The 26,532-nt window shown below is 38.3% G+C and overlaps 4 protein-coding genes across 28 annotated transcripts in view; 2 read left to right on the forward strand and 2 right to left on the reverse strand.

The window, feature by feature from the left end:
* Positions 1 to 1,393, reverse strand: part of PLEKHA3 (pleckstrin homology domain containing A3) — a 30,834-nt gene extending 29,441 nt beyond the window's left edge. The window contains exon 1 of the mRNA XM_081579522.1: positions 1,279 to 1,393. The gene's annotated coding sequence lies outside the window, so the exon portion shown is untranslated. The remainder of the gene's footprint in view (positions 1 to 1,278) is intronic.
* Positions 1 to 19,702, forward strand: FKBP7 (FKBP prolyl isomerase 7). 13 transcript variants are annotated; one of them, XR_014079394.1, is made up of 6 exons: positions 1 to 259; positions 1,302 to 1,453; positions 4,685 to 4,800; positions 5,995 to 6,128; positions 7,854 to 8,169; positions 18,667 to 19,702. XR_014079394.1 is itself a non-coding variant. In XM_081579526.1 (4 exons), the coding sequence occupies exons 1-4, from the start codon at positions 51 to 53 to the stop codon at positions 7,866 to 7,868; spliced, it is 510 nt and encodes a 169-aa protein (XP_081435652.1). In that variant the 5' UTR covers positions 1 to 50; the 3' UTR covers positions 7,869 to 9,724. The 13 variants fall into 13 exon arrangements, 5 of the variants coding, with proteins under 5 accessions (XP_081435652.1, XP_081435649.1, XP_081435650.1 ...); XR_014079387.1 differs by lacking the exon at positions 4,685 to 4,800; XR_014079388.1 differs by lacking the exon at positions 4,685 to 4,800 and having other exon boundaries at positions 7,854 to 9,118; positions 18,667 to 19,317.
* PJVK (pejvakin) lies at positions 8,207 to 19,429 on the reverse strand. Of its 6 annotated transcripts, none has more exons than XM_081579501.1 (7): positions 17,331 to 17,562; positions 16,403 to 16,598; positions 15,742 to 15,883; positions 14,544 to 14,661; positions 11,842 to 11,940; positions 11,540 to 11,647; positions 8,207 to 8,436 (listed from the first exon to the last, which is right to left on the reverse strand). In XM_081579501.1, exons 1-7 carry the CDS (start codon positions 17,539 to 17,541, stop codon positions 8,315 to 8,317), a joined length of 996 nt encoding a protein of 331 aa, XP_081435627.1. In that variant the 5' UTR covers positions 17,542 to 17,562; the 3' UTR covers positions 8,207 to 8,314. The 6 variants fall into 6 exon arrangements, with proteins under 6 accessions (XP_081435627.1, XP_081435629.1, XP_081435631.1 ...); XM_081579503.1 differs by lacking the exon at positions 8,207 to 8,436 and adding an exon at positions 18,511 to 19,429 and having other exon boundaries at positions 11,233 to 11,647; positions 17,331 to 17,398; XM_081579505.1 differs by lacking the exon at positions 8,207 to 8,436 and adding an exon at positions 19,143 to 19,412 and having other exon boundaries at positions 11,233 to 11,647; positions 17,331 to 17,398.
* Positions 19,514 to 26,532, forward strand: part of PRKRA (protein activator of interferon induced protein kinase EIF2AK2) — a 15,989-nt gene continuing 8,970 nt past the window's right edge. Inside the window, exons 1-3 of one of the 8 annotated variants that reach the window (XM_081579511.1) lie at positions 19,514 to 19,702; positions 20,278 to 20,737; positions 24,073 to 24,154. Coding sequence is in view for 3 of the 8 variants with exons in the window: in XM_081579506.1 (XP_081435632.1) it covers positions 19,638 to 19,702; positions 20,278 to 20,447; positions 24,073 to 24,154 (317 nt within the window). In the remaining 5 variants the exon portion in view is untranslated. Of the gene's footprint in view, positions 19,703 to 20,277; positions 20,738 to 24,072; positions 25,674 to 26,532 lie in introns of all 8 variants that reach the window. The other 7 variants (XM_081579514.1, XM_081579509.1, XM_081579513.1 and 4 more) reach the window with 7 other exon arrangements.

Consider the following 26,532-nt stretch of genomic DNA (forward strand, 5'->3'; position numbering starts at 1 on the left):
GACACGCCTGAGGGAACGCGGTGATCATCTGGGCGGTGAATCCAGGAATCATGCATTTCTTATTTAGAGTAATCGTTTTCTTTTACGTGTGGGGCATTTTTACTGCTCAGGGACAAAAGGCAGAGGAGAGCACAGAGGAAGTGAAAATAGAAGTTTTGCATCGTCCAGAAAATTGTTCTAAGACAAGCAAAAAGGGAGACCTGCTAAATGCCCACTACGACGGCTTCTTGGCTAAAGACGGCTCCAAATTCTACTGCAGGTAGGATATGATTGGAACAGCTCCCGAGTCCAATTGATGCACTAAATCTAACCTCCTTCCACCAACCAGAAGCCAAATTTGTTGAGTTGTTTGAGGTTGATTTTGAGCAGTAAGAGTTCAGCCTTTCTGAACTTTCTAGGGGGAAAATAGGATTTGATACTGTATTTCTCTATTATATGGAATATTATTTTTTAAATTACTGAAAATGTGAGCCCAAGAAATTATTAAAAATACACTACATCTATATGCTCTCCTAACCACCACCTATAGAATAAGTCAAGGTACTGTTTGTAAGAATGTTCACACTTTTCCTTTGCTGTGGGTTGGAGTCTCCTTACAGACGATTATGTAGGATAGTTTATCTGGCCTTAAGAAACACAATATTTACTGACTGGAGGCCGCTTTCCACTACTAGAAGCCACTACAATGACTTTCTCTGGTGATATTCGGACCCTGTGTCTTTCTGCCTGCCCCCTCATCCCACCACTACTTACTCTGATTTAACTGATGTTTTATTAACTCAGAGATAGAATGTCTTTTCTCCTTCTGTGCTATTACCCTATAAAAATACGATTGGGGAAAGTTAATTCTTTCCATTTAGAAGAAAATAGAGAAATTTAATAAGAAGAAAAGATACAAAATTTAATTATGGTTCAAATGACTTTTTGAGGCTAAACCTGGACCATTATTTTTTTCAGAATAAACACAGAATGGTTAAATAAGTCATTTGGACAAACTATGCTGTTAGGAGCAGGAGACCCATTAAAAATTTAACTGTTGAGTAGTTTTTGTAAAGATGACAATAAAAAAGAAAATGAGACGACTCCTAATGACTAGCTTTGGGCAAATCAAACCTCTGTCTGGCTATTATGAGGGAAGTTTGACCCAAACACCCCACTATGGGATTCAGAATGAGTCTTAATATAGGAAAAGACATGGTTAGAGAGGTTTCCAATTTTACATTGGAACTAAATGCTCAGCTGTATTTTAAATTTTGATTTTCCTTGAAATCAACTTACCTAGGTGCTGTTTTTAATTACAGCCGGACACAAAATGAAGGCCACCCCAAATGGTTCGTTCTTGGTGTTGGACAAGTCATAAAAGGCCTAGACATTGGGATGATGGATATGTGTCCTGGAGAAAAGCGAAAATTGATTATACCCCCTTCATTTGCATATGGGAAGGAAGGCTATGGTAAGGTAAAAATATGGTAAAAATTAATCATAGACTTCTGGGTATATAGTCAAAAAAATTGAAAGCAGACTCTCAAAGTTACTATGAGTAACTCATAGTTACAACTATGTTCACAGCAGCATTATTCAAAAATAGCCAAAAACTGAAAATAACCCAAATGTCTATTGACATAAGAATGGATAAACAAAATGTGGTATACACATTCAGCGGAATATTATTCAGCCTTAAAAGGAAAGAAATTCTGATATATGCTACAACATGGATGAAACTTGAATACATTATGCTAAGTGAAATTAGCCAAACACAAAAACCAATACTGTATGATCCCACTTATATAAAGTACCTAGAATAGTCAAATTCATAGAGCCAGGAAGACCAGGGTGGTTGCCAGAGCCAGGGGAGAGAGGGTGGAATATAGGCAGTTGTTATTTAATAGGTGTAGAGTTTCAGTTCTGCAAGATGAAATAGTTCTAGAGACTGGTTGCAATGTGGATATACTTACCACCACTGAACTAACTCTACACTTAAAATGGTTACAATGGTAAATTTTATTTTAATTGTATTTTCCCACAATTAAAATTTTTGAATTACTAAAAAAATTAAAAATCATAGAGAAAATAATTATAGAATATAGGGTCCAATAACCTTTAGCTGTATGGAATACAGTCCAGCCCAGTTCTCTCTTTTTACATATCGAGAAATTAAGCCATTGTTGCAATACAAGTCTCTGGCCAGAGTTCTTTACTCCACACAGTGGTAATATTCATAATTACAGTGTATAGTTTATAAACTCTACCTTAGTCATTTAAGTATAAGTTATTTTATTAATGTTATATAAATGTCTATAGAAAATACTTTTTGTAAGGAGTACCAAAGTCAAATTCATAAAACTTAGGAAACTGGAACATATGATTTTAAAGTAAAAGGACAGCATTGGAACATTGTAGAAAGAACATCTGAAATATAACAAGCTATTAGTCACTACTATCCAAATTCAGGAGAAGCCTTGAAATGTAGAAAAATGAACAGTTTCTTTCAATATATTACTATTTTTAAAATCCTTGAGTAAGCTATGAGAACCTAGGTTAAGCAGATAAGTGAGGAAAATGTTTGCAGCATGTATAAACATGTATGATGACCTGTCCTGGAAATGGGCAACTTCATAAACAAGTGGCCCACTCACCAAAAAATACAAATGAGTGGATTAAGATGTGATATAGATACACACATTTTGTGTACACAATGGAATATTTCTCAGCCATAAAGAGGAAAGAAATCTTGCCATGTGCAACAACATGGATGGACCTAGAGGGTATTATGCTAACTGAAAATAAACCAGACAGACAAAGGCATGTATTAATTTTTCCAAAATTAAATTTTTAAAAATCACTTAAATGGGGCTTCCCAGGTAGCTCAGATGGTCAAGAGTCTGCCTGTAGTACAGGAGACCTGTGTTCGATGCCTGGGTTGGGAAGATCCCCTGGGGAAGGAAATGGCAATCCACTCCAGTATTCTTGCCTGAAGAATTCCATGGACAGAGGAGCCTGGTGGGCTACAGTCCATGGGTCACAAAGAGTCAGACACAACTGAGCGACTACCAAACACAAAAGTGGAACAGAATAGAAAAAATTTTTAAAGGGGGGAAAATGAGCAGTATAGCAGAGAGCTGGTTTCTAGCATTCTCAGTTGGGTCCTTGCTTCCTTTTACTGTCTGAAAACTATAAAGACTTTCATTTTTTGGCTGTGCCCTGTGGTTTGCAGAAATCTTAGCTCCTGGACTGGGGATCAAACCCTGTGCTCCCTGCAGTAGAAACGCAGGATCTTAACCACTGGGCCACCAGAGAATTCCCCAAAGAAAGAATTTTTACCACCTCATTTTGAGTCCTTCTTAACCCCAGCTATTTGAAATATTTAGTATATAATTAAAGTAATTAAGGGTTTCTACAATGAAATATTATCTTTACACCCCAATATTTCATTGAAATGGCACGCCCTCTTTAAGGCTGTTGTTTTACTCATTAGAAGAGCTGGTTCCCTTGCCTATTCCTTCCAGCAGGAACAAAGATCACTGCCCCCAAATTGGACTGGAGGGACGTTAGTGATACAAATCAGATTCAGTCAGATTTAAAACTCCTAAAGAGACAGTCCAGATAACTACATCTTCACTTTCAAAGTTTTTTGCCAATCATTTGGTTCCATCAAAATAGTTCCCACAAAACCATAATTAAGCTATCCTAGTTTTAGTTGTAAAGGAGCTGAGGAGAGAGAGAATTGAAGATAAGTTAAGTTGAATGTAATCTTGTCCTAAAAACGCTGTCATAGACTGAGCCCAATTCTAGACAAAGTAATACAGGCAGAGTTCGCCTTTCAGCCTCCTTAAATATCATTTTCAGAGTTTCTCTTGCTCTCTTGTAGACAAGAGAGCATTCTGCCTGCTACAAGAGCACCCACATCTCTTGTCAACTGGTGTTCATACTAGGTCCCATTGCTGCTGCTGCTGCTGCTGCTGCTGCTAAGTCGCTTCAGTCGTATCCGACTCTGTGCGACCCCATAGACGGCAGCCCACCAGGCTCTGCCGTCCCTGGGATTCTCCAGGAAAGAACACTGGAATGGGTTGCCATTTCCTCCTCCAGTGCATGAAAGGGAAAAGTGAAAGTGAAGTCGCTCAGTCGTGTCCGACTCTGAGCGACCCCATGGACTATAGCCTACCAGGCTCCTCCGTCCATGGGATTTTCCAGGCAAGAGTACTGGAGCGGGGTGCCATTGCCTTCTCCGCTAGGTCCCATTACCAACCTGGCAAATGATTACTAATTTTATCCTTATTGTAAACTAATTTATGCTTAGATATGAATGACTACCCAGGCAGCCTAAGCTATTAATCAGCTAGACCCTTGTGGCAAAAATGTATAAATCTGATGTGAAAAAAAGTTCATATTCAGTTTGAGGTGTCTTCAACAAATATAATGAATCTCACTAGTATAATAATATCACCATCACCTCCATCTTACATGTAAGGATACTGAAGCCCAACAAAAGTGTGTTCTTTGGAATGTAGCTAACTGCTAGTTTACCTGTATTATTTATAATAACTTACTAATAGCTTGAATTCAATTATTTTAAAAGCTGCTGTGTAGACCATAAGCAACTGCTTAACACACAATATCTTGATTGAATAAGCTTTTCTAAATAAGTTGTTATTAAGACCTAACATAAGCTGTACCTTTATTTTAGGTAGTTCTTGAAGTAGTCTTTTCTTCTGCGCAATATTCTTGCCTAATGTCACAGAGCACCTCTGCATGTCTTGAAATGCATGTGATTTGTTAGTGCTTTAACTAACAGTACATGTGGTATGTATAGATTCTTTACATTAACTCCTAAGTCTTTTGATCTGGTTCTCTAAATACAAGTAATTCTATGGTAAATGCATGTTTTTCTCTTCTTTATACTATCATTTTTTAGTAAGATAAAACTAACTGGCAATTTATTCTATGTTTACAGTTGAATTTGGGGGAAACTTCAACTTGTAATAGTTTTCCTTAAGAATTTTGAATTTGTTTTTAATTATTGTCAGGAAAAGTTATTTTTCTGTCATAAAGAGATCTTAATGAGACAGAATGGGGATGGATCTTGTAAAATTATCATTGACTCAATCTTTTACTCTAAAGTTAGGTAATGTATGTTGGTTGGGATGGTCACATTAGTCATGTGATACATGGGTAGATTTTTCTGTGTCCTGGTTTGGAGGTGACTGATCTACTTCCTTTGGCTGTAAATTTCAAGCTTTTTTTCTTTGAATTATATAAATATTTTAGCAAGAATCCTCCACTTTTTCATTAAAAAATTAGTTTCCATCAAAGAACAAACTTAGCCATTTTTTAAAATAAGTGATAGACACCATTCATTCAACAAATATTTGAGTAACTATAATGCAGTGGTGACAAAAGCCACCCACTGCAGGTCATTTTTATGAATGGCCATCTGAGGTAGCCCATAGCTTGCTAAAATCATCTGTGACATCACTTAATTGGCTAACTTTATTAAAGGGAACTATTTAACTTAATACTTAAAAGAGTTTTTTGGTGATTAGAAATTTCTTCATGAAATTGTTACTGGTTTGTTCTGTTATTGCAATATTTTTTGTCTATATGACAAATCTGACAAACAAATATATTAATACATATATTTTATTCATACTTCCAAATAACTGAACAAAATCATTTTCTAAAAGATACTGATCTTTGAAATATTTCTGGCTGTGAATTTCTTCTCTGCACTAGCTCTTTCTTGTGTAATGCTGGAGTACATTTTATTAAAAATTATATGATTTATATTTATTTAAATTTAATCAGGAAATAATGGCTCCCTAAGTCTTTAGAATGTACTTGTTTTGAAAACATGAGAAAAGTGTTCCTAAGAAATATTTAGAAAGCAATTCTTATAAATATGAAATAATACAATCATAATGCTATCATGGCTATTTGTGAATAAATATTTGACCATTATCTTCATGTAAGTTAAACTGTTAAAATTCATACCTTTAGCAGAAGGCAAGATTCCACCTGATGCAACATTGATTTTTGAGATTGAACTTTATGCTGTGACCAAAGGACCACGAAGCGTTGAAACATTTAAACAGATAGACATGGACAATGACAGGCAACTTTCTAGAACTGAGGTAATTCAAACAGATTTCATATGTACAATCTAAATTTTTATTACCATTTAAATACATCTGTGTTAAAGCTATTATGTTTACTTCTATCTAGCATGGGCTAATTAATTTGCTTTTATAGAGCTAATTACAAAAATATTAAATTCTAAGAAGAAAATGTGCTTTTTTAATATGAAAGTTGAAATGGAGTCAGCCTGTTTAATTTCCTTTCTCCTTGCAAGAGGGTCATTAAAATACCAAACTAATCTCTACAGGCATCATGACTCTAAAAATAGAGTCATGTGACCCAGCAATCCCATTCCTGGACATAGGTATAGACAAAACTATAATTTGAAAAGCTAACAGGCACCCCTGTTCATTGCAGCACTATTTACAACATCCAAGACACAGAAGCACCCTAAATGTCCACTGACAGATAAATGGATAAAGATGTGGTGTACATACATATATACATACATACAATGGAATATTACTTAGCCATAAAAAAGAATGAAATAATGCCATTTGCAGCAACATAAGTGGACACAGAGATTATCATACTAAATGAGCTGAAAGACAAATATCATATGATATCACTTACATATGGAATCTAAAAAAATGATACAAAATAGAAACAGACTCACAGACATAGAAAACAAACTATGGTTACCAAAGGGGAAAGGAAGAGGGAAAGGATAAATTGGGAATTTGGGACTAACAGATACACACTACTGTATATAAAATAAACAGGGACCTATTTATAGCATCTGTGTGCATGCATGCTCAGTTGCTCAGTCATGTTTGACTCTTTGTGACCCCATGGACTGTAGCCCACCAGGCTCCTTTGTCCATGGAATTCTCCAGGCAAGTACAGTGGAACAGGTTGCCATTAACATTCAGATGTTAATCTCTGAGTGTGTACCATTAACCATCTATAACCTTAGGGGAAGCTAATTTGAAGATGTTTCTCTTCAGAAAATTGCTTCAAAGGTTGAAAAAAATAAAACCTCAAATAGCCTTTAAAATTTTTGTATCACGTATCATAAGAAGTCTGAGATATGTTTCTTGAAAGTTTTCTCAAAGTTTCTGGAAATTTACTCTGGTATCTTTTTTATTAAAGAAATATTATTTTGGTCCTCTAGGTAAGTCATTACCTGAAAAAGGAATTTGAAAAGGATGAGAAGCCACGTGACAAGTCATATCAGACTGCAGTTTTAGAGGATTTTTTTAAGAAGAACGACCATGATGGTGATGGCTTCATTTCTTCTAAGGAATACAATGTCTATCAACATGATGAACTATAGCATATTTTTATTTCTAAATTTTCTTAGCTATTTACTGTACTTTATATATGAAACAAAGTCATTTTTCTCTGCATTGTATTTTCTGTTTTCCCTCATGAACATATTTTGATCCTTCAATACAGGTAATATTGGAATAATAAATGTGAGGCTTTTTTGCAAAATTTAACTTTCAAATAGGCATGATTGTGTTTCCTATTGCTTTATTCTGTTAACATGAATTGCAGTACCATGAAATCGACCTCTGTATCCTATTAGGCAATTTTTTCCCCTTCAAGTTATAGGAAGACATCTATGTCATAATCTACAAATTCTTCCCAGCTCTAACCTTAACAGCATGTATAGATATGTAAATACCCAATTTTTAGTATTTAAAGTACCCCATATTTTAAACATATTTAATAGGAACCCAAGAATTAACATTTCACTTGTTTTATGCATTTCACAGCATTACAGACAGTAAGATACAAAAATCTACCAAACTTCCCTGGTAGCTAAGTTGCTTCAGTTGTGTCCGACTCTGTGCGACCCCATAGACGGTAGCCCACCAGGATCCCCCATCTCTGGGATTCTCCAGGCAAGAACACTGGAGTGGGTTGCCATTTCCTTCTCCAGTGCATGAAAGTGAAAAGTGAAAGTGAAGTCGCTCAGTCATGTCCGACTCTTAGCAACCCCATGGACTGCAGCCCACCAAGCTCCGCCATCCATGGGATTTTCCAGGCAAGAGTACTGGACTGGGGTGCCATTGCCTTCTCCCAAGACAGGTTAGATTAAATCAAACGTAATAAGAAGCACTTTATGCTATTAATGTCCATACTCATCTTTAACATGAATTGGTTTTTCACAAGGGGGACAACGTAGGGATGTTGAAAACAAAGTGAGACCAGATTTGCATTCATCTCATTCTGTTCAGTTTCCATAATGGAAGGATGGATCCACAATCATTCCTTCAGGTTTTCTTTGTTGCTGGCATCTCGCACATTCTGCCCTCCATGCCGAGGATGACCAGTGGTTAAAACTCTGAGCTTCCACTACAGGGGAAATGGGTTCACATTTCACATGGTACAGCCAAAAATAAAATCATGTAACTGAGGAATCTTCCTTTAGTATGCATGCAGAAAAGTATTAGTTGTAATAATATATCCCACAGAGAGCCTCAACACAGTGTCTCTACTTGACGGTGCAAGCTTCCGGCCTTGGCTATTTGTTCCAGTGGCTAATGTTTGAAAGAGACTTGATCAGACCAAAGGCTTTGCACCTCTGTCTCAGCGCACGCGTCATAAAGTCTGTGCTGCTCTGACTTGTGCACTCCCTCAGACATCATCATGAATGTGCTCCACCTCCTCCTTCTTGTAGACCTTTGTATCTACCATCCCTAACTTTTTGTCTTGATAGTTTTAAATTGATGCTGTGGCATTTCTTAAGTCTCCCTTTCTCTGGGTATTTCTGTCTTATGTCATTTCATTTCACAATGTTCTTATTATTAACCATGAGTGAACAGTACAAACTGGTATGCCACCAAATTTTTGATAGATGTGTAGAACTTATTTTACACATGAGGATACATGAGGATATCAAATGAGGATATAAAGTGCCTGGCAATTTTGTGTCATCGTCAAATCATTGTGGTCCAAAATGTTGAGAGTAAGAGATAAGAGATGCTGTAGAAGATCATGCTGGTACCCAAGAAAGGACACATATTTATTGGATCAGGTAAGATTTGCCTACTGTGTATGTAGAAAATCGTGTGTGTATGTGTGTTAGTCGCTCAGTTGTGTCCGACTCTTTGTGACCCCATGGGGTGTAGCCCACCAGGCTCCTCTGTCCATGGAATTCTCCAGGCAAGAATACTGGAGTGGGTTTCCATTTCCTTCTCCAGGGGATCTTCCTGACCCAGGGGTCAAACCCAGGTGTCCCGCATTGCAGGCAAACTCTTTACCATCTGAGACACCAGGGAAGCCCACAGAAAAGTGTGCTTAGGTAGTAAATAGCTCCATTCAAAACAAGTTTAAAACAGTTTTGTCCATTTTATGAAACTTACTGTTTCTAAACCATTGTTTATTGATTATCTTTTAACCTCTTTATATATACTACTGGAAATCCTATAATTTAAAAGTATAAGGGGACTTTCCTGGCCATTCAGTGGTTAGAATTTTGCCTTCCAATGGAGAGTGTGGGGGTTCAATCTTTGGTCGGGGACCTAAGCTCCCACATGCTTCTTGGTCAAAAAACCAAAACATAAAACAGAAACAATATTGTAACAAATTCAATATAGACTTTAAAAATATTCCACATCAAAAAAATGTTAAAAAAAATAAATCATAAGGGCAACACAAATCCCACTAGGTTAGTGAATATCATATATGTGTAGCACAGAGCTAGACACTTCATAAAATAAAAACATTTACTATCTTTTCCTGTCTCCCAATATTTCTTTATTCCTATAACCCAGTTTTATACCTTCTCCTCACTTAACTCAATCTTCAACTTTCATCCCTTTACTTTCCTCAGAAAAACCTACTCAGTAGTAAACTTAAGTTGATAACACAATATTATACTTTGGTTTAGAAACTGTCCCCATGTCTATATCCATATAAAAAAAGTCACTAGAGCCTTTTTTGATCAGTGTACTCATATTTGCATCTGAATTATATACTCTGCAAAACAAAAATGTCATGAAAGCTATCCTGGAAATTATCCTATGATACTGTTTCTAATTCTAACCTTTCTATCCCATTGTTTTCATACCAAGTACTTTTAAACTTATGTTTTAAAAAATCATAGATGATGTCATATGAATATGGAAATTTACTTGAAAACTATTCATGCTTAAAATAAAATTTTAACCCTTCTACATACATACAGTAAACAAGTAAATATTTCATATTTACACAATTTACACCTTCAGTGGCATATGCCTAGTAGTGATTGTTGTACTATATACTTTGAGTTCTGGAGCTTTAACAGTACTTCTGTAATTATTTTAATAATGCAAGTAAGTGCAAGTGAAAGTCACTCAGTTGTGTCCGACTCTTTGCGACCCCATGGACTATACAGTCCATGAAATTCTCCAGGCCAGAATACTGGAGTGGGTAGCCTTTCCCTTCTCCAGGGGATCTTCCCAGCCCAGGGGTTGAATCCAGATCTCCTGCATTGCAGGCGGATTCTTTACCAGCTGAGCCAATTATTTAGGTTTGTGTATGAAAAAATTTCATATGTCTTACAGAGTAGATGAAAAAGGTCTCTGAGAACAAAGTATGTTAAATGTTTTAAACACTTTCAAAGAAGAGAAGTAAATGTGTCTCAGCTGCCTTAACTTTAAAATGACAGTAGTGAGTTCTTATAAAGACAAAGCTGGTGCGCACATATATACCTGCATCACTGAATGGCAGCCCATTGCTACTACCAGTCACACTTCACTATGTGCACAAAACCCCATACTGAGCTCAGTGTGCTTTTAATTTGATACCACAATTAAACATTTAGGATTACATTAAATTATTAACACATTTTTCTCATTTTACCAGACCTAGGGCAATAGCTAAAGCATCAAAAAGTTGCCACTTGTGCATTCCTGTCATCCTCACATATTGAATTAAAAGTCGATTAAAAATAAAACATATCTCGAAAGTTTGGATGTAAAATGATAGACTAAGTTCCAAAGTATATGGAACTGGCAGATTTTATGAAGGAATGTCTATATTCTGAATTTTATATTTAAGCCTTTCCAATATAAACAATATTATTAATCTTCATGACAATTTCTCAGGTAGACACTATTATCATCTCCATGTTATAAATGGGAAAAATGATGCCCAGACAGGTTAATTTCTCATTCCTTCTCCTTCTTTAATTTGCTACAATTCATCAAAGTAAACCAAGATAATTTTGGAAAGGTATGTGGCACAGTTGCACCCAAAACACCAGCAAGGTACATTCATTTTCCATTTTATTTCATTCTCTTGTGCCAAATATCAAAACAAGGAACTGCATGAAGTCGCACGTACTTCTGCCCATCAACAGAGCACTGAAAACACCCATAAACTGTCTCCCTTTTAAAGTTCCCCATTCCACAGAGTATGCAGGGTCCTTTTGGAATGTTGTGATTAAGTAAGTTAACACGGATGTGAGTACCTTCTTTGAGTGAAATATCACTCATGCTGAGAGGTTTGTCATAATAGTCAGAAAACAGATCATCTAAGTAAAGCTGTGAACGAGAAATGGCGTCCATCACTCTTCTATCTAAAAGGATAAAAACAGACATGTGTTAAAAGTCAAATTAAAAAATGTACAGCCAGACTGCGTTTATAACTATGTGCAAATCTAAACAATCAGTCATGAAATTTGGCTTTTAAATTTAAATTCTTGAAGACAGGATTAATAAAGAGAACCTCAAGTGTTAATCTGAGAAGGAACAAAATCTTCAATGGACATACTTCTTTCAAACAGTATATTTCTCAATCTGTAGAGCAGTGCAAATGTTGCCGTTTCTTCCCTTTCAAATCCTCCTTTTGACACTGAAGTGACACAAAGGTCTATAAAAAAAAATTTTTGTAGAAGATGTTATAATCTGAACAACTCATATTTTACTGGGAGTTATAATTGTGGTTGAATTCTGGCACATGCCATTCACTTTATTTTTTAAGTTAAATTTCACATATTTTTAGAAAAGGTAGCATTTACATGGTACAAAATTCAAAGAGTACAAAAAGAGGATACAATGATAAATAAGTCTCTTCAGTGACCCCCAACTTCAGCTTTATACCCCAGGGGTAACTACTGTTGTGTGTACTTACAGAAATACTCCATATATTTCACAGGCATAAAGGCTATGTACGTATGTATGTAAGTATGTACATATATAAAATTTTAGGTTCCAAGATTAATAGATATACATCTCTTTAAAATATCATAGAGATTATTCCATGTCAGTAGTATCTTTAGTGCTAATTGTTAACAGCTTCACAGTATTCTATTGTGTGGATGTACCTTATTTAACTAAAGGGTACAGGTTTTTACAATTATACTGATCCTTAGAAGTATAAACTGATAGAATTGATACATCCATAAGAATTTAAAATTACATATATTTTAGTCTTATTTACACTTCTAGGGATTTATCCTACAGATATATGTACACACATGTGAAATTTATACTTAGGAACAGACTGCTGTAGCATTGTCAGGTTTTGAAGGATTCTTCCTCCCTACTGTATCACTGTCATTATTGGCAACCAACTTGAACCAAAAAGCTGCTGAAAAACACGTGTCATTCCAATTCTTTGCAAGCATTACTTATTAGCATATTAGCATGTCTGGGGTCATAAACAGAGCAAGTATGTTATTATCTACTTCTATTGGGTCCGTGCCGCGTTTCTTATTAACTCTAACGGTGCTTTCATTTTCTGATGATTTACCTCTATGTTAAATACCTGTATTAAAGGATATTTTCAAAATTCCAGCCAACATGGTGATCTAGGAATTAATAAGCAGGTAATGAAATAGAAGGTGTCCCAAAAGACTCAGTGCAATTTTAAACTTTAATACAGTGTGCTTGGATACCCCAGGATGCTGCTGCAGAAGTAGAAATGCTACAAACTGGCAAAACACCACTTGAAAGTTTACTTGAATTTCTTCTAAACTCATTTAGTTTTGTAAATCTTAGACATTAAGCTTTTTAATTTTTTGTTTCAGTCCCTCCATCTTAAGGTTATTTCCAATCTTCTACTATTACGAACTATCTTTATACACGTCATTTCACATATGTGTAAGTATATGTGTAGGATACATTCCTAAAAGTTTAAATAAGACTAAAATATATGTAATTTTAAATTCTGAAGGACATTAGCAGTTGTATCAGTTTATATTCTAATGATCAATATAATTGTAAAAACCTATACCCTTTCGTGTCCCAAACAAAATTTATTTAACATGTTTTGTTTTGTTTTTTGACTCCTCATTCTCTCTTCCAACAGAACTGCAAAAACAAAAACAGGTCTAAAAATGTTTATAAAAATGTTTATACAGACTTATGATTGCCAGGGGAGGGGTGGGGAAGAATGGGAGGAAGGATAGTTAAGACAGTTTGGGATGGACATGTATACTCTGCTATATTTAGAATGAATTACCAACAAGATCCTCCTGCACAGCACAGGGAACACTTCTCAATGTCATGTGACAGACAGGATGGGAGGGGAGTTTGGGGGAGAATGGATACATGCGTATGTATGGCTGTGTCCTTTTGCTGTCCACCTGAAACTATCGAAACATTGTTAATCAGCCATACTCCAACACAAAATAAAAAGTTTAAAGTAAATAAAAAACAACAAAAATGTTCATAAATGGCTGTGGCTAAGGGGCTCCCTTGCCTAACCCGTGGGTTATACCTAGACTTGAGCTGATTGGTCTCCTAATATTAAAACTTGATGCAATGTAGAAATGTAAAGTGACCTGAACTGCAGTATTATATAAGATGACAGTTTTAGGGAAGTATTTGTACCTTTAAGGTTTTAGGTAGTCCAGGGTCAGGAGAGCTGGGTCTATGACAGGAAAACCTGAAGAAAGCTTGTCTTATGCTAGTCTGGGTGCCCTGACACTTTGTAGCATCCTACTGTGTATACCTCCTCTATTTGCCATCTTCAATAACTACCTGCATGAGTTCTAAATCACTTCAGTAGTGTTCCTGTCATGCTCCTCTGTCCACGGTAGTCTCCAGGCCAGAATACTGGAGACTCTCATCTTCCTGACCCAGGGATCAAACCCGTGTCTCTTAATGTCTCCTGCACTGGCGGGCAGGTTCTTTACCACTAATGTCACCTGGGAAGCCCAAAAACTACCTATTAGAAGGTTATTTTTTTATTTTCCTATGTTAGTCAAGGAAATACTCTGCCAGTGGATTGCATTCTAGCTCTCAACTATAACTGGAAGTGGGGTGTTGGGAAGTCTACAGCTTTCCCCAAGAAACAAGGATGAGGTTATGGGGAAGGAGGGACTGTTGGGTCTTTCCCAGTCACTTCACCCAAGCCTAATATCGACAGTGCTGACAGCATCACTCTTCATCACTAGACATTTAGGGAGAGACAGAGACAGAGACGCTCACTATAATAATTTCAGTGTTTCACGTAAATCATTCACTCACCAAAGGCACCATCCAAGTAAATGAAGAGTTCAAAAACACTGAAAGCTATGGTTGTATGTGCTGGAAAAACAATAGCTTTGTCCCTTCCCTTGGGATTCTGTTCATCCATAAAATGAAACTATATTAAATAAATTAAACAACATTGTTAAGGAGTATAACATGTAAAGGATATATTTTTGGAGAAACAAAACATTCCCTACAATCCTACCAAAAACAAACTCTTCCACCCCTCCAAGTAAAAGAATTATCTTACTTGAATTCAACTGTTTATAGCAGAGGTTCAAATAAATGGTCCAATGGGGACTCCTGATCTATATTAGGAAATACTTATTACTTTCTCATTTACTTTGTATCCAAGCCAATGACTAGTGCTACCACAAGGGTGATGCTTTGGCTCAAAGGAATCTTTTCCTTTCAACTGCAAATCCACTACCTTTAAGGGCTACATTTGCTTTCAGCCTATTGTGTCCACTATTCCAAAGCCTCCAGGGCTTTCAGCCCCTTTCCAAAGCAATCACCTACAATTAAGTAAATGTTTCATTCAGTTCATGCCCCCCAAATGATCCAATATTAAACAATCTGATGGGCACTTAAATGTAGCCACTTCATTTGCAAAGACTTGAAAAGATGATCACTGTATTCTATCTTTCTAATAATTCATTTTAATAAAACAAATCATTATGTGTCATTATTAGGTGAATGGCAATGACAAATAATGTCATAATTGAGCTAAAAATTAAACACAAATAACTTTTCAAGATTTTTTAAAGGACTTAACATTGAATGAAGCACGTTTGGCCATTGACAATGTTATTTTAGAAAAATTAATATAAAAATATAAACTCAACTTCTAAAATTCAAGTACAAACTCTATCACTTAAAAATAAAATCGAAGAGTTCAATAAACACACTCAGTCTGTATTCTCAAAACAGCATTTAAACAGTACTCTGAGGGACTCCATTGTGCACAATATTTCACAAGGATTGGTGTTTTTTTACATTATTTTACATGTTCATAATTCAAATTTTCTTGGATTTCTTTCTTCATATTCTAAAACAAAACCATTAGCGTGCAAAATCCTACATACAATTGCAGCTCTTTAATTTCAACATTTGACAAACTACACAAGGCTCTTGAATACTTAAATTCCCATTGCAGCTTTTGAGTAAGAGAAATCCAATGAGTCTAATGGTTTACCCTCATGGCTTCCCCACGAATTCCAGCGTGCACAGACAGTGAGCACTGCCGTGTGGTTCGGATGCTTTCCATGACCACACACAATACTGCCTTTCTGCTGCTCCTTGACTGACGTATCAAACTGTGGTCAAAATTAATTTTTCTAAAATCAAGAAGACAGACATTCACAAGAATCTGTATCATCTAACTATGTATAATCAAGTACACTTTTGCTTATCATGTGTTACTTTCATGATCCACCTTAATTAAAAGTAAATCAAGGGAGTCTTAATACAAATCAGAAAGTATACTCAAAAGAAATTTAATAATCTGCCTCTCCTATTTCGTTAAAACATGTGTACTAGAGGGGTTTGCTGGAGGAAACTTTTAGTGTATTTGTTGCAAGCAGATTCTTGAAGTCTTGTAATCTTATAATTTAGCAAATGTGTGCAAAGCCAAAGCAATCTTGCAGAACAATTAAATACTGTTTAAACCAAATAATTCTGGATGTCTACACTTATCCAAAGTTTGAGTATATGGCTAATTTGTAGTATTTCAAATAAATCAAACAAATTATTCTAGTAAAATATAACTGGAATGTTTTAAACACTTTGTAATGAAGTTTATATAATTAAAATGTTTAAAGAAAACATGGAAGTATATTAAGGATTATTATACTGACCGTGTAGTAATTTCCTTGAGTAATGTTGATATTTCTACTTCATGTTTGGTTACTACACCAAATGAAGCTTTTACTGCAATGGAATCTGATCCAGTAACGTTAATCCCAACGTCATTCACAATATGGTTGCCTCGTCTTCCATAGAGTGAAACATCTGATTCATCTTCATAATTCAGTAGCTGATAAGATGAAATACCTTTAAAAAATGAAATCAATATTTTAAATGTCTCGAATTCATCTAATGTAAATATAGAGTAATACATTAATTTATCATTTACAACTTGATTACCCAAATGTTGAGAATGGTACCATCTCAAGTCAAGATGAAAAAGAGCAATTCAATTAATTTAACAAGAAAAATAAATATCCAGAGTACTTTAAACGAACTCAAACTTTCTTTCAGCCAACAGAACACTTAAGCATCAAGATCCAATGACTAGTTGAAAGAAAAACAAGTGTTTATAAGAAAAGTTTGGCATAATGTCAGTTTACTTTCTAAACTAGCCTGTTAATACATTTCAGCTTACTAACCATAATAAGAGAATTAAAAAATAAACACAAATTAATTTAATCTCATTTAACCATGTGAGAGAGGTAAGACTGAATAACAGCCCCATTTTATAAATGAAGAAATATATTATTATGCCATATTCTAAACTGATCTGATTAAAACAACTTATAAAATAACTAAAATTAAATTATACAGTAAACTTATAAAATACATTTGAAATTATTCGATCAATAAGAGATTTGATACTATACAAACATTAAGCATTGTTAACATTATTACTGCTACAGTAATAAAAGTTGCTTTCATCAATGAAAATGTGTAAACATTACAAATGAAAGTAGCACAGACAACCTACATTTAGATTACGAATAATATACGTGAATGAGTAATCACTCCCAAACAAACATTGAAACTTACCAGCTGAAATTTCTCTGTCTCCTAGAAGAATATCTTTCAGTGTAAAAGGTGTTGAGGTAAATTTATATCTAGGAAACAGAAAACGTCGCTTCTTTTTTACCACCAGACTTAGAGGTTGGTATTTGTCAGCCTCACTGAGGCTTGGAACAGGAACTAATCTCCCTCCATCTCCAACTTGTTTGACAAAGCTCTTGGTAGCAGCAGCAAACATATTAATACTGAATCAAAATGTCATCCACTGCAACCCTCAGATAACAAATCCATATTTTCAAAGAAAATCAGCCATAAAACTAACCCTTGCTTGATTTTAAATATAATTGTACACATAAAAAATGCAAAGCATGGTCTCAGCAAGTAGCTTACCACTATACAATTCACAACACTGCCTCCCCTGGTATGCTCAGGCAATGAATTATAGATTAACAGTGTAAAATGATACACTAAAAGCAAGTCAGTTTGGAATTGCAGTCTATAATACTAAAATATACACAGAAAACTAGTAATCTTTAAATATCACCAATATCCTTGATGAGGGTCACAGTTGATAGTGGTTTGCCAGGTTTGAAGGAAGCAAACAGCCCTTTGGGGAACAATACAATTTAGCCACTAACATTAGCCCTGGACACCATCTACAGTGGACCTAGTCCAAAGGGAAGTCCTTCACAAATCCATCATGCCAATATTGGCAACAGAAAAGTACTGTTTCTCTGTTATAGTCCACAGTTTATTCTTTGAACATTTCATTCATTTTCCTTGTATGTTTACAAAACCAAGTAATTAATATAAAAATAAATTCACAGAATATAAGGAAACAATTGCATGCAGAACTTTATAAAATACTAAATGCAACATATTTACATGTAACTGCATCAACTCTGACTTAGGGGTTTCTTATCTGAAGCTACTACATAGTATCTCTTTGAAATAGAGTCCTGCTGCATTTATTTTTTGTTTCACCATTATTATCCCAGTTACTCAACATGTAATGAGAGCAATATAAAGTTTAGGCTTGCTTTTAAGGAACTTTATGGCTAAAAATAAATTTTATAAACAATCTGAGTGCTGAAATAATGTACTGCCATAGCTATGTGGATGTTAACATTCTGGAATAGTGGCCATGTGGTACTTATACTAAGATATTCATTAAAATATATCAATGAAAAGCAACTGATATACTAACATCTATACAAGGGGGAGGTGGAGGAAGATAAAAACAGGCTTAATTCAAGCCTCAATCAACTTGATTAGATTCCGGATAATTTTTTTCATTTGATCTCTAGTATCCAGGGCTCCAGAGTAACAAAAAGTTTCTAATAATGTCCCTTCGTGTGAATAGAATTGTGCAAGGCCATCTCCAGAAACGAGAAGACACAAGGAGTCATTTCTGCACGTGGCAAGCAAAACCCCTAGAAGCCATAGGACACTTAATGTCGCTGTCTGATCCCCAACAAGGGTGGTACATCCCAGGCAAACGCCATCACAACCAACATAGGTGTTCAGAAACAGCATTAATTAGAAACGGTTCCACAGAAAAGCCTTCGTTTACTCCTAACGTGCCTTGCTGGGATCCGCTGGCCCAGCACTCACCAGGCGACGAAAGCCTAGAAGACAATGGAGCCCACCCTAGGTGAGAGGCGCGGGTCTCCGGACGTCCCCGGGAGCACCTAAACGCAGGGCTCCAGGACAGGAGGACCCACCCGAGCCCTCAGGAGCGGATATACTGCGAGTCTTAGGCTTCGAGCCCAGGCCCGGGGAGGCTCTCCAGCAATTCTGCATTTGGAATTTTGAAATTATTTTCTTAAAGTGACGTACTCCTCCTTTTCCCCGTCTCCGTAACCTCGCCAAACAAAAAAAAAAGGCTGAGCTTCAGGCCTCACAGACTCTGAAGCTTGCCTGCCCGGCGACAAGCCTCTTTCTGGGCAGGGAATGGCCTCCTTTTAAGGACACAGAACCGCGGTCTCCCCGAGCCGGTGGGCCGAAGGCTGGGCACCGGCCGCAGCAGATGAACCCGGGCCAGGAGAGAAGGCGGGACCAGGCGCCGAGGATCCCGGCGAGCCGGTGGGCGGGGCCGCCAAGGAGCGTGGCCGTGCCGGGGCAGCAGGGGGCGTGGCCGGGAGCGGGACCTGCGCGGCCTCATCGAGGCTCCGCCTCCTCCCCCGCCCGTCCCCGAGAGGAACTCCAGCAGTGAGGAGAGGGGAGGAGTAGCGGCGTCGGCGTTGGATCCCTCCTCTCGGGCACCAGTCCACTGGGGAAGCGAGGACGTCGCTCCGCACTGCTCTTCCTCCCTCAAAGCCGTCCCTTCTCGCCATGTCTCAGAGCAGGCATCGCGCCGCGGCTCCGCCGATGGAGCGCGAGGACAGCGGAACCTTCAGGTCAGTTTCTGAGCTGTCGGGACCGAGCCGGGCAGGGCCCGGAGTGGTGGGCAGCAGAGGGCGGGGGAGCCGGCTGTCCAGCAGCATTCTGGGTAAAGCCCCTTCCCGGCGCTCGCGTCCTAGCGGCGGCAGGCTGGCGGGCTGGCGGGCTGGCGGGCTGGCGGGCGGGCGGGCGGACAAGCGAGCGCTCCACCCCGCCCTCTCGGTCGCAAGCCTGCCGGGGTCTACGGTCCGACCCCGCCCCCCCCTGCGGCCTCGGGCAGCGCCGGGTGGACGGAGGTGGTGAGCCGCTGCCGTGGAGGGAAAGGGGTTTGTAGGCTGGGACCTGGGAGGTTGCAGCATCCGCCGCACCTCTCGATTCCCCTGCGAATCCCTCCTACCTGCATTCAAGTTATCTCCTTTAAGACCTCCGCAGCGGGGCCCGGAGACTGGCGCGCCTCGCCAGCTCTAACCCTATCCGACCGGGAGCTCGGTATATCCGGCGTCACCGGTGATGGCTGTTAAAACTAGTCTGGTTGCTTCTGCTTCCCTCCCCGCTTTGACATGCAACGCACAGCTTTTTCTGGTTTTTGCAGTTTGGGAAAGATGATTACAGCTAAGCCAGGGAAAACACCAATTCAGGTATTACACGAATACGGCATGAAGACCAAGAACATCCCGGTTTATGAATGTGAAAGATCCGATGTGCAAATACACGTGCCCACTTTCACCTTCAGAGTAACCGTTGGTGACATAACCTGCACAGGTCTGTATTAACCCCATGACCATGTGGGCTGGTGGTCCATACTTGGATATTGCTTCTCCGTTCGGAAAAAGTGCCCTTTTCGCCAGAGACGTCAGTAAGGAGCAGTCTCTTGAAACTGATGCCTTTCTCAGGTCATTGGGACTTTGCAACTTTCTGATTCTCTCCCTAATTTTCTCTTTCCCAGATATCAAGAGAAGCTCAGAAACATACCATAAGATCCTCCTAAGGTTCTTCCAAGAATTAGGGAGAAGCAGGAAAGGTTCTTGGAGCAGCCATAGCTGAATCAGAAGGTGCTGTCAAATTCCATAGGTTATAGCAGATGCCAGTAGGCATGACCTCAGAATTTTCTGACCTGCTCCCCTCTTTGTACAGTTTGGCACTCTGGGTCCACTGTACCACACTTGGTTCTGTATCCAAGCAAAATGAGGAAGGCAGAAGGCTCAACTACAGTGTATTGCATAGTAGCTTCTAGTTCCTGACACTGTACAGATATTTTAATAAGATATTATCACCTTTATTATATATGAGGAAATAGGTCCAGAGAGATTATAAGAAACATGCCCAAGGTCACATGGCAGCGAAGTTTCAAAATTCAGATTATGGTCATTGAGCTTCAGCAAATGATCACTGAAGTAGCCCATTTGTAAATGCAGACATTTTACTTCTTATGTATCTATTTAATTGCAAACATGAAATATTGAATACTAAATTTAATTTGGAAGAATGCCAAGAAAGAAATTCAGTAAGAAGGCTGAAGTTCCACCATCTGGTAGCCTGAAGGCATCATTTGTGTCCATGAAAATCTGGAGTCTGCTATTTTCATTGAAGTCCTTTTAAGAAACTTTTTTGTCTATGTGGGGCAGGTGGATTGTAGTTAGATTCTAGCTGGAAGTTTCTCATATAAACACCAGACTCAACATTGCACTACTGCTTTAGCTGGTCTGTCTTTAAGTATTCAGTGAAAATTCAAGAAAAAGAAGCATTTTTCCCCCCTCAGTGTGTTTTATGTGAGAGATTAACAACCTGTGGCAACTGCTTAGCCCCCCTAGCCTTCTCACACTGTCCTGTCTTCTGTGCAAGCTTATCTGCCTCCATGGTTTCAAATACTATCTAACGGCTAATAATTCTGAAATCTCTGTCTTTAGCCCAGGCGCAGTTACAGAAAAATGCCATCAGCCTGAGTTTGCTAGGCATTTTTGCTTGGATGACCCGAAGACACCTCCATCTCTCATTGTCCCAGACTGAATCCATCTTCTCTCTCAAATCCATTTCCCCTGCATTCCCCAGTTCAGTATAGGCACCACTATCATTCATTTGCTCACAGTAGAGATTTGAGTTTCACCTTCTTGATTCCTTCTCCTCCCTCTTTATGTTGTCCGTTATGCCACCAGATCCTACTTCCTAAATATCTCTTGAATCTGTCGTCTTCTCTCATCTTCCTGTTTCTCTTATCTGAGCCACTTGGAATATAGCTGCAGTCTTGTGGTATCCATTTTCCACACAAAAACCAGAGTGTTTTTTCTGGCATTCAAACTTGTTCATTTGAAGTATTCAAACTCTTAAAATCCATCCAGTGGTTTTCCCATCACCCTCTGGATGAATACAAATTTCTTCACATGACTGACAACCTTACTTCACAAAGTGTGGTCACCAGCAGCCTTGCTATCACCCAGGCACTTGAAAGAAGCACAGACTGTTGGGCCCCAGCCCACACCTACTCTTAGTATGTGTTCTAACAAAATTCCCAGGCAAGTCCTAAAGTTAGAGAAGCACAATTGAGGAGACTGTTCTTTGATCTCTCCTTCTGCCCTTCAACTCTCTGACCTTTTATCTCAAAGTTCCCTCCTTCAAGCTCGTACTGTCCCAACAACTTGGGGCTTGAGAACACCATGCTCTGGGTTGCCTCTCAGCCTTCACAGTTGCTCTTTCTCTGCCTACAGTTCTCTTCCTAATCCCCCAGCTCTGTTCACCTCACTGACTTACTGATCTTCCAGATCCTTGTTTAGTTGTCTCCTCCTTCATGAAACCCTTCTGCGTCCTTACTAAGAGTAGGGGAGCTACCCCTTCTGTAGGCTACCCTACAACCTGCACTTAGGCCTACTGTGATGCTTCATACTTCAGACATCTTTTTTATAGACAAAATCTCACACATTAGGCTGTATGCTCTTTAAGGACAGGGACTCTGCTTAGTTCTCTACTACGGTTATCTCTTGAACAACATGGTTTGAATTGCACAGGTCCACTTAGATGTCAATCTTTTTCAGTAGTAAGTACTACAAGACCACACAATTCACAGTTTGTTGACTCTGGTGGCAGTTACCGAGGAATCTAGAAATGGAGGAACCACAGATATGGAGGGCTGACTGTAAATTATGTGTGAATTTTCAATGCAGAGGGTCGGTGCCCCTAATTGCCACATATTTCAGTGCAGAGCGTCAGTGCTCCTAATGCCCACATTTTTCAAAGGAATACACTATCCATAATACCTATGTGAATGGATAAATGAGTGTGGTTTCTGTATTGTCTGATGCTTGAGAACCACACCTGACATTTATTCCATGTGCCCTTTCTTTCCTCTGCATCAGAGGAATGGATATTACCATTCTGACACAACTTTGGACAGGTTCTCAACACCTAGTTTGAACTCAGAAGAAAAAAGACTGAATTTATAATTTACTTGTGTGATTCCTTACTGAAATTAGGCATCCCTCTCAGTGATTATTAGTCAGGCCTGGTCTCTTCTACCCCCTTAGCTACCCATGTAAGGGATACAGATTGTATGAAAGACATGTAACAGTGTAATCTCTCACATTCCCTGTACAAACCTTCCCCCACTGTATCCAACAGGTAGCTAGTGACTGCTTAGCCAAGCAGAGGGATTTCATCCAGTATTGGAGAAGGCAATGGCACCCCACTCCAGTACTCTTGCCTGGAAAATCCCATGGACGGAGGAGCCTAGTAGGCTACAGTCCATGGGGTCACTAAGAGTCGGACACGACTGAGTGGCTTCACTTTCACTTTTCCCTTTCATGCTCTGGAGAAGGAAATGGCAACCCACTCCAGTATTCTTGCCTGGAGAATCCCAGGGACGGCGGAGCCTGGTGGGCTGCCATCTGTGGGGTCCCACAGAGTCGGACATGACTGAAGTGGCTTAGCAGTAGCAGCATAGGAGGGGCTATTAGAGTAAAATGTGCACATTTTGCTGTTCAATAATGTTGCTGTAAGTGCCTCCTTTAAAGAAAATTTCTTGCTATAGAAGAATTTCCTCTCTAGGAATAATGGAAGTAAGTTGCCTTTCTTTAGCATACATTGTGACAGTCTACTGTATTATCCTTTTATATAATAAACATGTACAAAGTAGATACAATAAAGATTTTTATACAAGTATACTTAGAATTAAATACTTAGCACTTTTAAAATCAAAGGGATTTTTAATATGTTAATTTTTATGGTATTTTATTTCAATGTATAACTATGCAGTATATGTTTTTATTACCTAGTGTGTATATATAATACGTGTAGTGACTTTGTTTTGTACTATGCAAACCTCTATGCAAGCCTCACATTTTTTCAGCATGTAAAGAGTTGTTTTTGTTGTTTGGTTTTTTTTTTAACCTTAATTCAGGTGAAGGTACAAGTAAGAAGCTGGCGAAACATAGAGCTGCAGAGGCTGCCATAAACATTTTGAAAGCCAATGCAAGTATTTGGTGAGCTAAATTTCTTTGTATTCTGCAGCTCAAAAATATCATGGCTGAGGTAAGATTAAAAGTTTGAACATGTCACAAAAGCAACAAAGTAAACAGTTGATAGTGTCTAGCTCTGTTAATAAAATTCTATCTCCTTGTGAAGACCTGTCATCCCCTAAAGACACTTTATCCGTAAGAAATTAAATCCAGCTTTTATTAGATGGCAAAGAAGGAAGTGGCACCCCACTCCATCATTCTTGCCTGGGAAATCCCATGGACACGGGAGCCTGGTGGGCTACAGTCCAGGGGGTTGCAAGAGTCAGACATGATTTAGCCACTAAACAGCATTATTAGATGAAGGCTCTCATAAACTAGGTTTTTTTCTTTTTTCCAGATGAGGTACAGGAGTAGAAAAACCAGAGTGCTTCTGACAAATATCTTACTGTATTAAGAGTTTTGTTTCTACACTGAAGAAAACAAAGTATGAGACAGAAAAATATCAGCTAAAAGTACTCTTTTGGAAATTTGAATTTGTAAGGAGACAAAGAGATTTCCTTCTACTAGAGAACGTATACCAAATATGAGGATGCTAAATGGGGTGTTTATTCTTGACATATCTTTCCAAAATAAATTTGTTATCACATTAGTTGTTTTTGGAAGGAGCAGTGGTCCTGGAGCATCTCTTGTATCGTAAAGTGGTATCTTTTGGTTTCTAATGGGCACATCCAAGAGGAGCATGTTTTGCCTTCAAATTCTTCCCTTTACATGCATTCAAGTATACTTGGGAGTGCAATCTGGTATATCTGCTTATAGCTGACAGCAGAGGCCTGTGAGAATTTAGGATGGGTTTTTTTGTTTCCCAGCCCTAGAAAAACTTTCTGTTTATGGATATGTTTAGGTTCTCCTGCAGCGTTCTTCCTGTGTACTTAGTAGTTCTAAACTGTTCAGGTCGTTTAGAACCAACCAGTGAAAGCCTTGGATCTCATAACATGATGTTTGATTCTCTAGGGTCATACATTATAACTGCTTTATGCTAGTTTTCTGGACATGCCAGATGGCATGGTGGGTTTTAGATTTTCTCCTTGCTGGTGATGGCCATGCCATTTTTGTGCAACCCAAAGGTCAACTCAGAGTGTTGCATATATTTGTAGAAATGAACATACAGAGTGTCCTTTCTGCACACAGGCACTTTGTCCTCAAAAAAAGGCTAATAAACTTTACTATGTATTTGTGCTTGTTGACAGATAAGATGGAAATCACTCAGCTATAAATCAGGCCTAAAGTGGCCTGATAAGATAAAGAGACTTTCTCACTTCTCCATCACAATTATTTGGGTACCTTCAGTGTACAGCATTGTAAATGAATGTTTGTATCTCATCAGCCTATGTAAAGCTTAAAATTCTGGCAGGTAGAAAAGAAACTTAAGTAAGTGGCGATGACAACCTCATTGGTAATGGAAGAAATGACTCTAGCTGCCAAGGTGGCAGTAATCTTGAAATGCAGCTTGTTCCACGTTAGACACCCATCATCCAAGTAACTAGTAAGTTCACACAGAAGAGGTTGTTCTCTCTTTCCTTAATCACAGTCCCTACATGTTCAAATCAGATTCATGCCAGCCATCAAAAAAAAAAAAAAAAACCCACCTGCAATGCAGGAGATGCGGATTTGATCGCTGGGTCAGGAAGATCCCCTGCAATAGGGAATGGCAGCCCCCTCCAGGATTCTTGCCTGGGAAATCCCACAGACAGAGGAGCCTGACAGGCTACAGTCCATGGGGTTGCAAAGAGTTGGACACAATGTAGCAACTGAGCACACATGCATAAATCTTAGGAAGATTATCCTAGGTAGAGCAGATGGTAGATCAAGCCAAGTCTTTCTTCTATAATTATCTGGATGAAAAAGCTACATTTATGATCTGTGTGGTTTACACTGCCAAGCTAAACATCCTGTTAGTCCTCCCTTTTTGTGTGGTTGTAACAATAGTATATTTATTTAAATACGTTTTTTATTGAGCATCTGTTTTATATAAAGCACAGCAAGGCTTATGAAGGTAAGTAATACATAGGCCCTACCATCAAGGATTTTACAGTCTGAACAGGAGAGAGGTATGGTGATGGATAGACAAATAGCATGTATTTATAAGAGGGTACAACTTAATGGTAACATAATTGCTTAAGAAAGTATCAAACCAAATGTTACAATGGTTCAAAGAAGGGAGAAATTATGTCCCATTAGGGTAAAAGAATAGGCTTCTGAGAAAAAGTTGCATTTGAGGTGTACCTTGGCTGAGGTATAGATCAGATTTCCATAGAAGAGGTGGGTGAAAAGGGTATTCCATGTAGAAGGAATGCCAAGAGCAAAGCCATGGAGAGCTAAATAGAAAATGCTTATTCTTTATT

The sequence above is a fragment of the Giraffa tippelskirchi genome, chromosome 3 (genome assembly GCF_054371585.1).
Source record: "Giraffa tippelskirchi isolate mGirTip1 chromosome 3, T2T-mGirTip1v1.2.pri, whole genome shotgun sequence".
Classification (NCBI taxonomy): Eukaryota; Metazoa; Chordata; class Mammalia; order Artiodactyla; family Giraffidae; genus Giraffa; species Giraffa tippelskirchi.

Bases quoted from the DNA above. Each gene is read 5' to 3' on its own strand.
- PJVK (XM_081579500.1), bottom strand. From the start codon at position 17,541: ATGTTTGCTGCTGCTACCAAGAGCTTTGTCAAACAAGTTGGAGATGGA. The intron at 16,599-17,330 runs GTAAGTTTCAAT...CATTTTTTAAAG, and splicing joins AGACAGAGAAATTTCAGCTG to GTATTTCATCTTATCAGCTA. The intron at 11,648-11,841 runs GTATGTCCATTG...TTATCCTTTTAG, and splicing joins AAATATACTGTTTGAAAGAA to ATAGAAGAGTGATGGACGCC.
- FKBP7 (XM_081579523.1), top strand. From the start codon at position 51: ATGCATTTCTTATTTAGAGTAATCGTTTTCTTTTACGTGTGGGGCATT. The intron at 1,454-5,994 runs GTAAGGTAAAAA...TCATACCTTTAG, and splicing joins ATATGGGAAGGAAGGCTATG to CAGAAGGCAAGATTCCACCT. The intron at 6,129-7,246 runs GTAATTCAAACA...TTGGTCCTCTAG, and splicing joins GGCAACTTTCTAGAACTGAG to GTAAGTCATTACCTGAAAAA.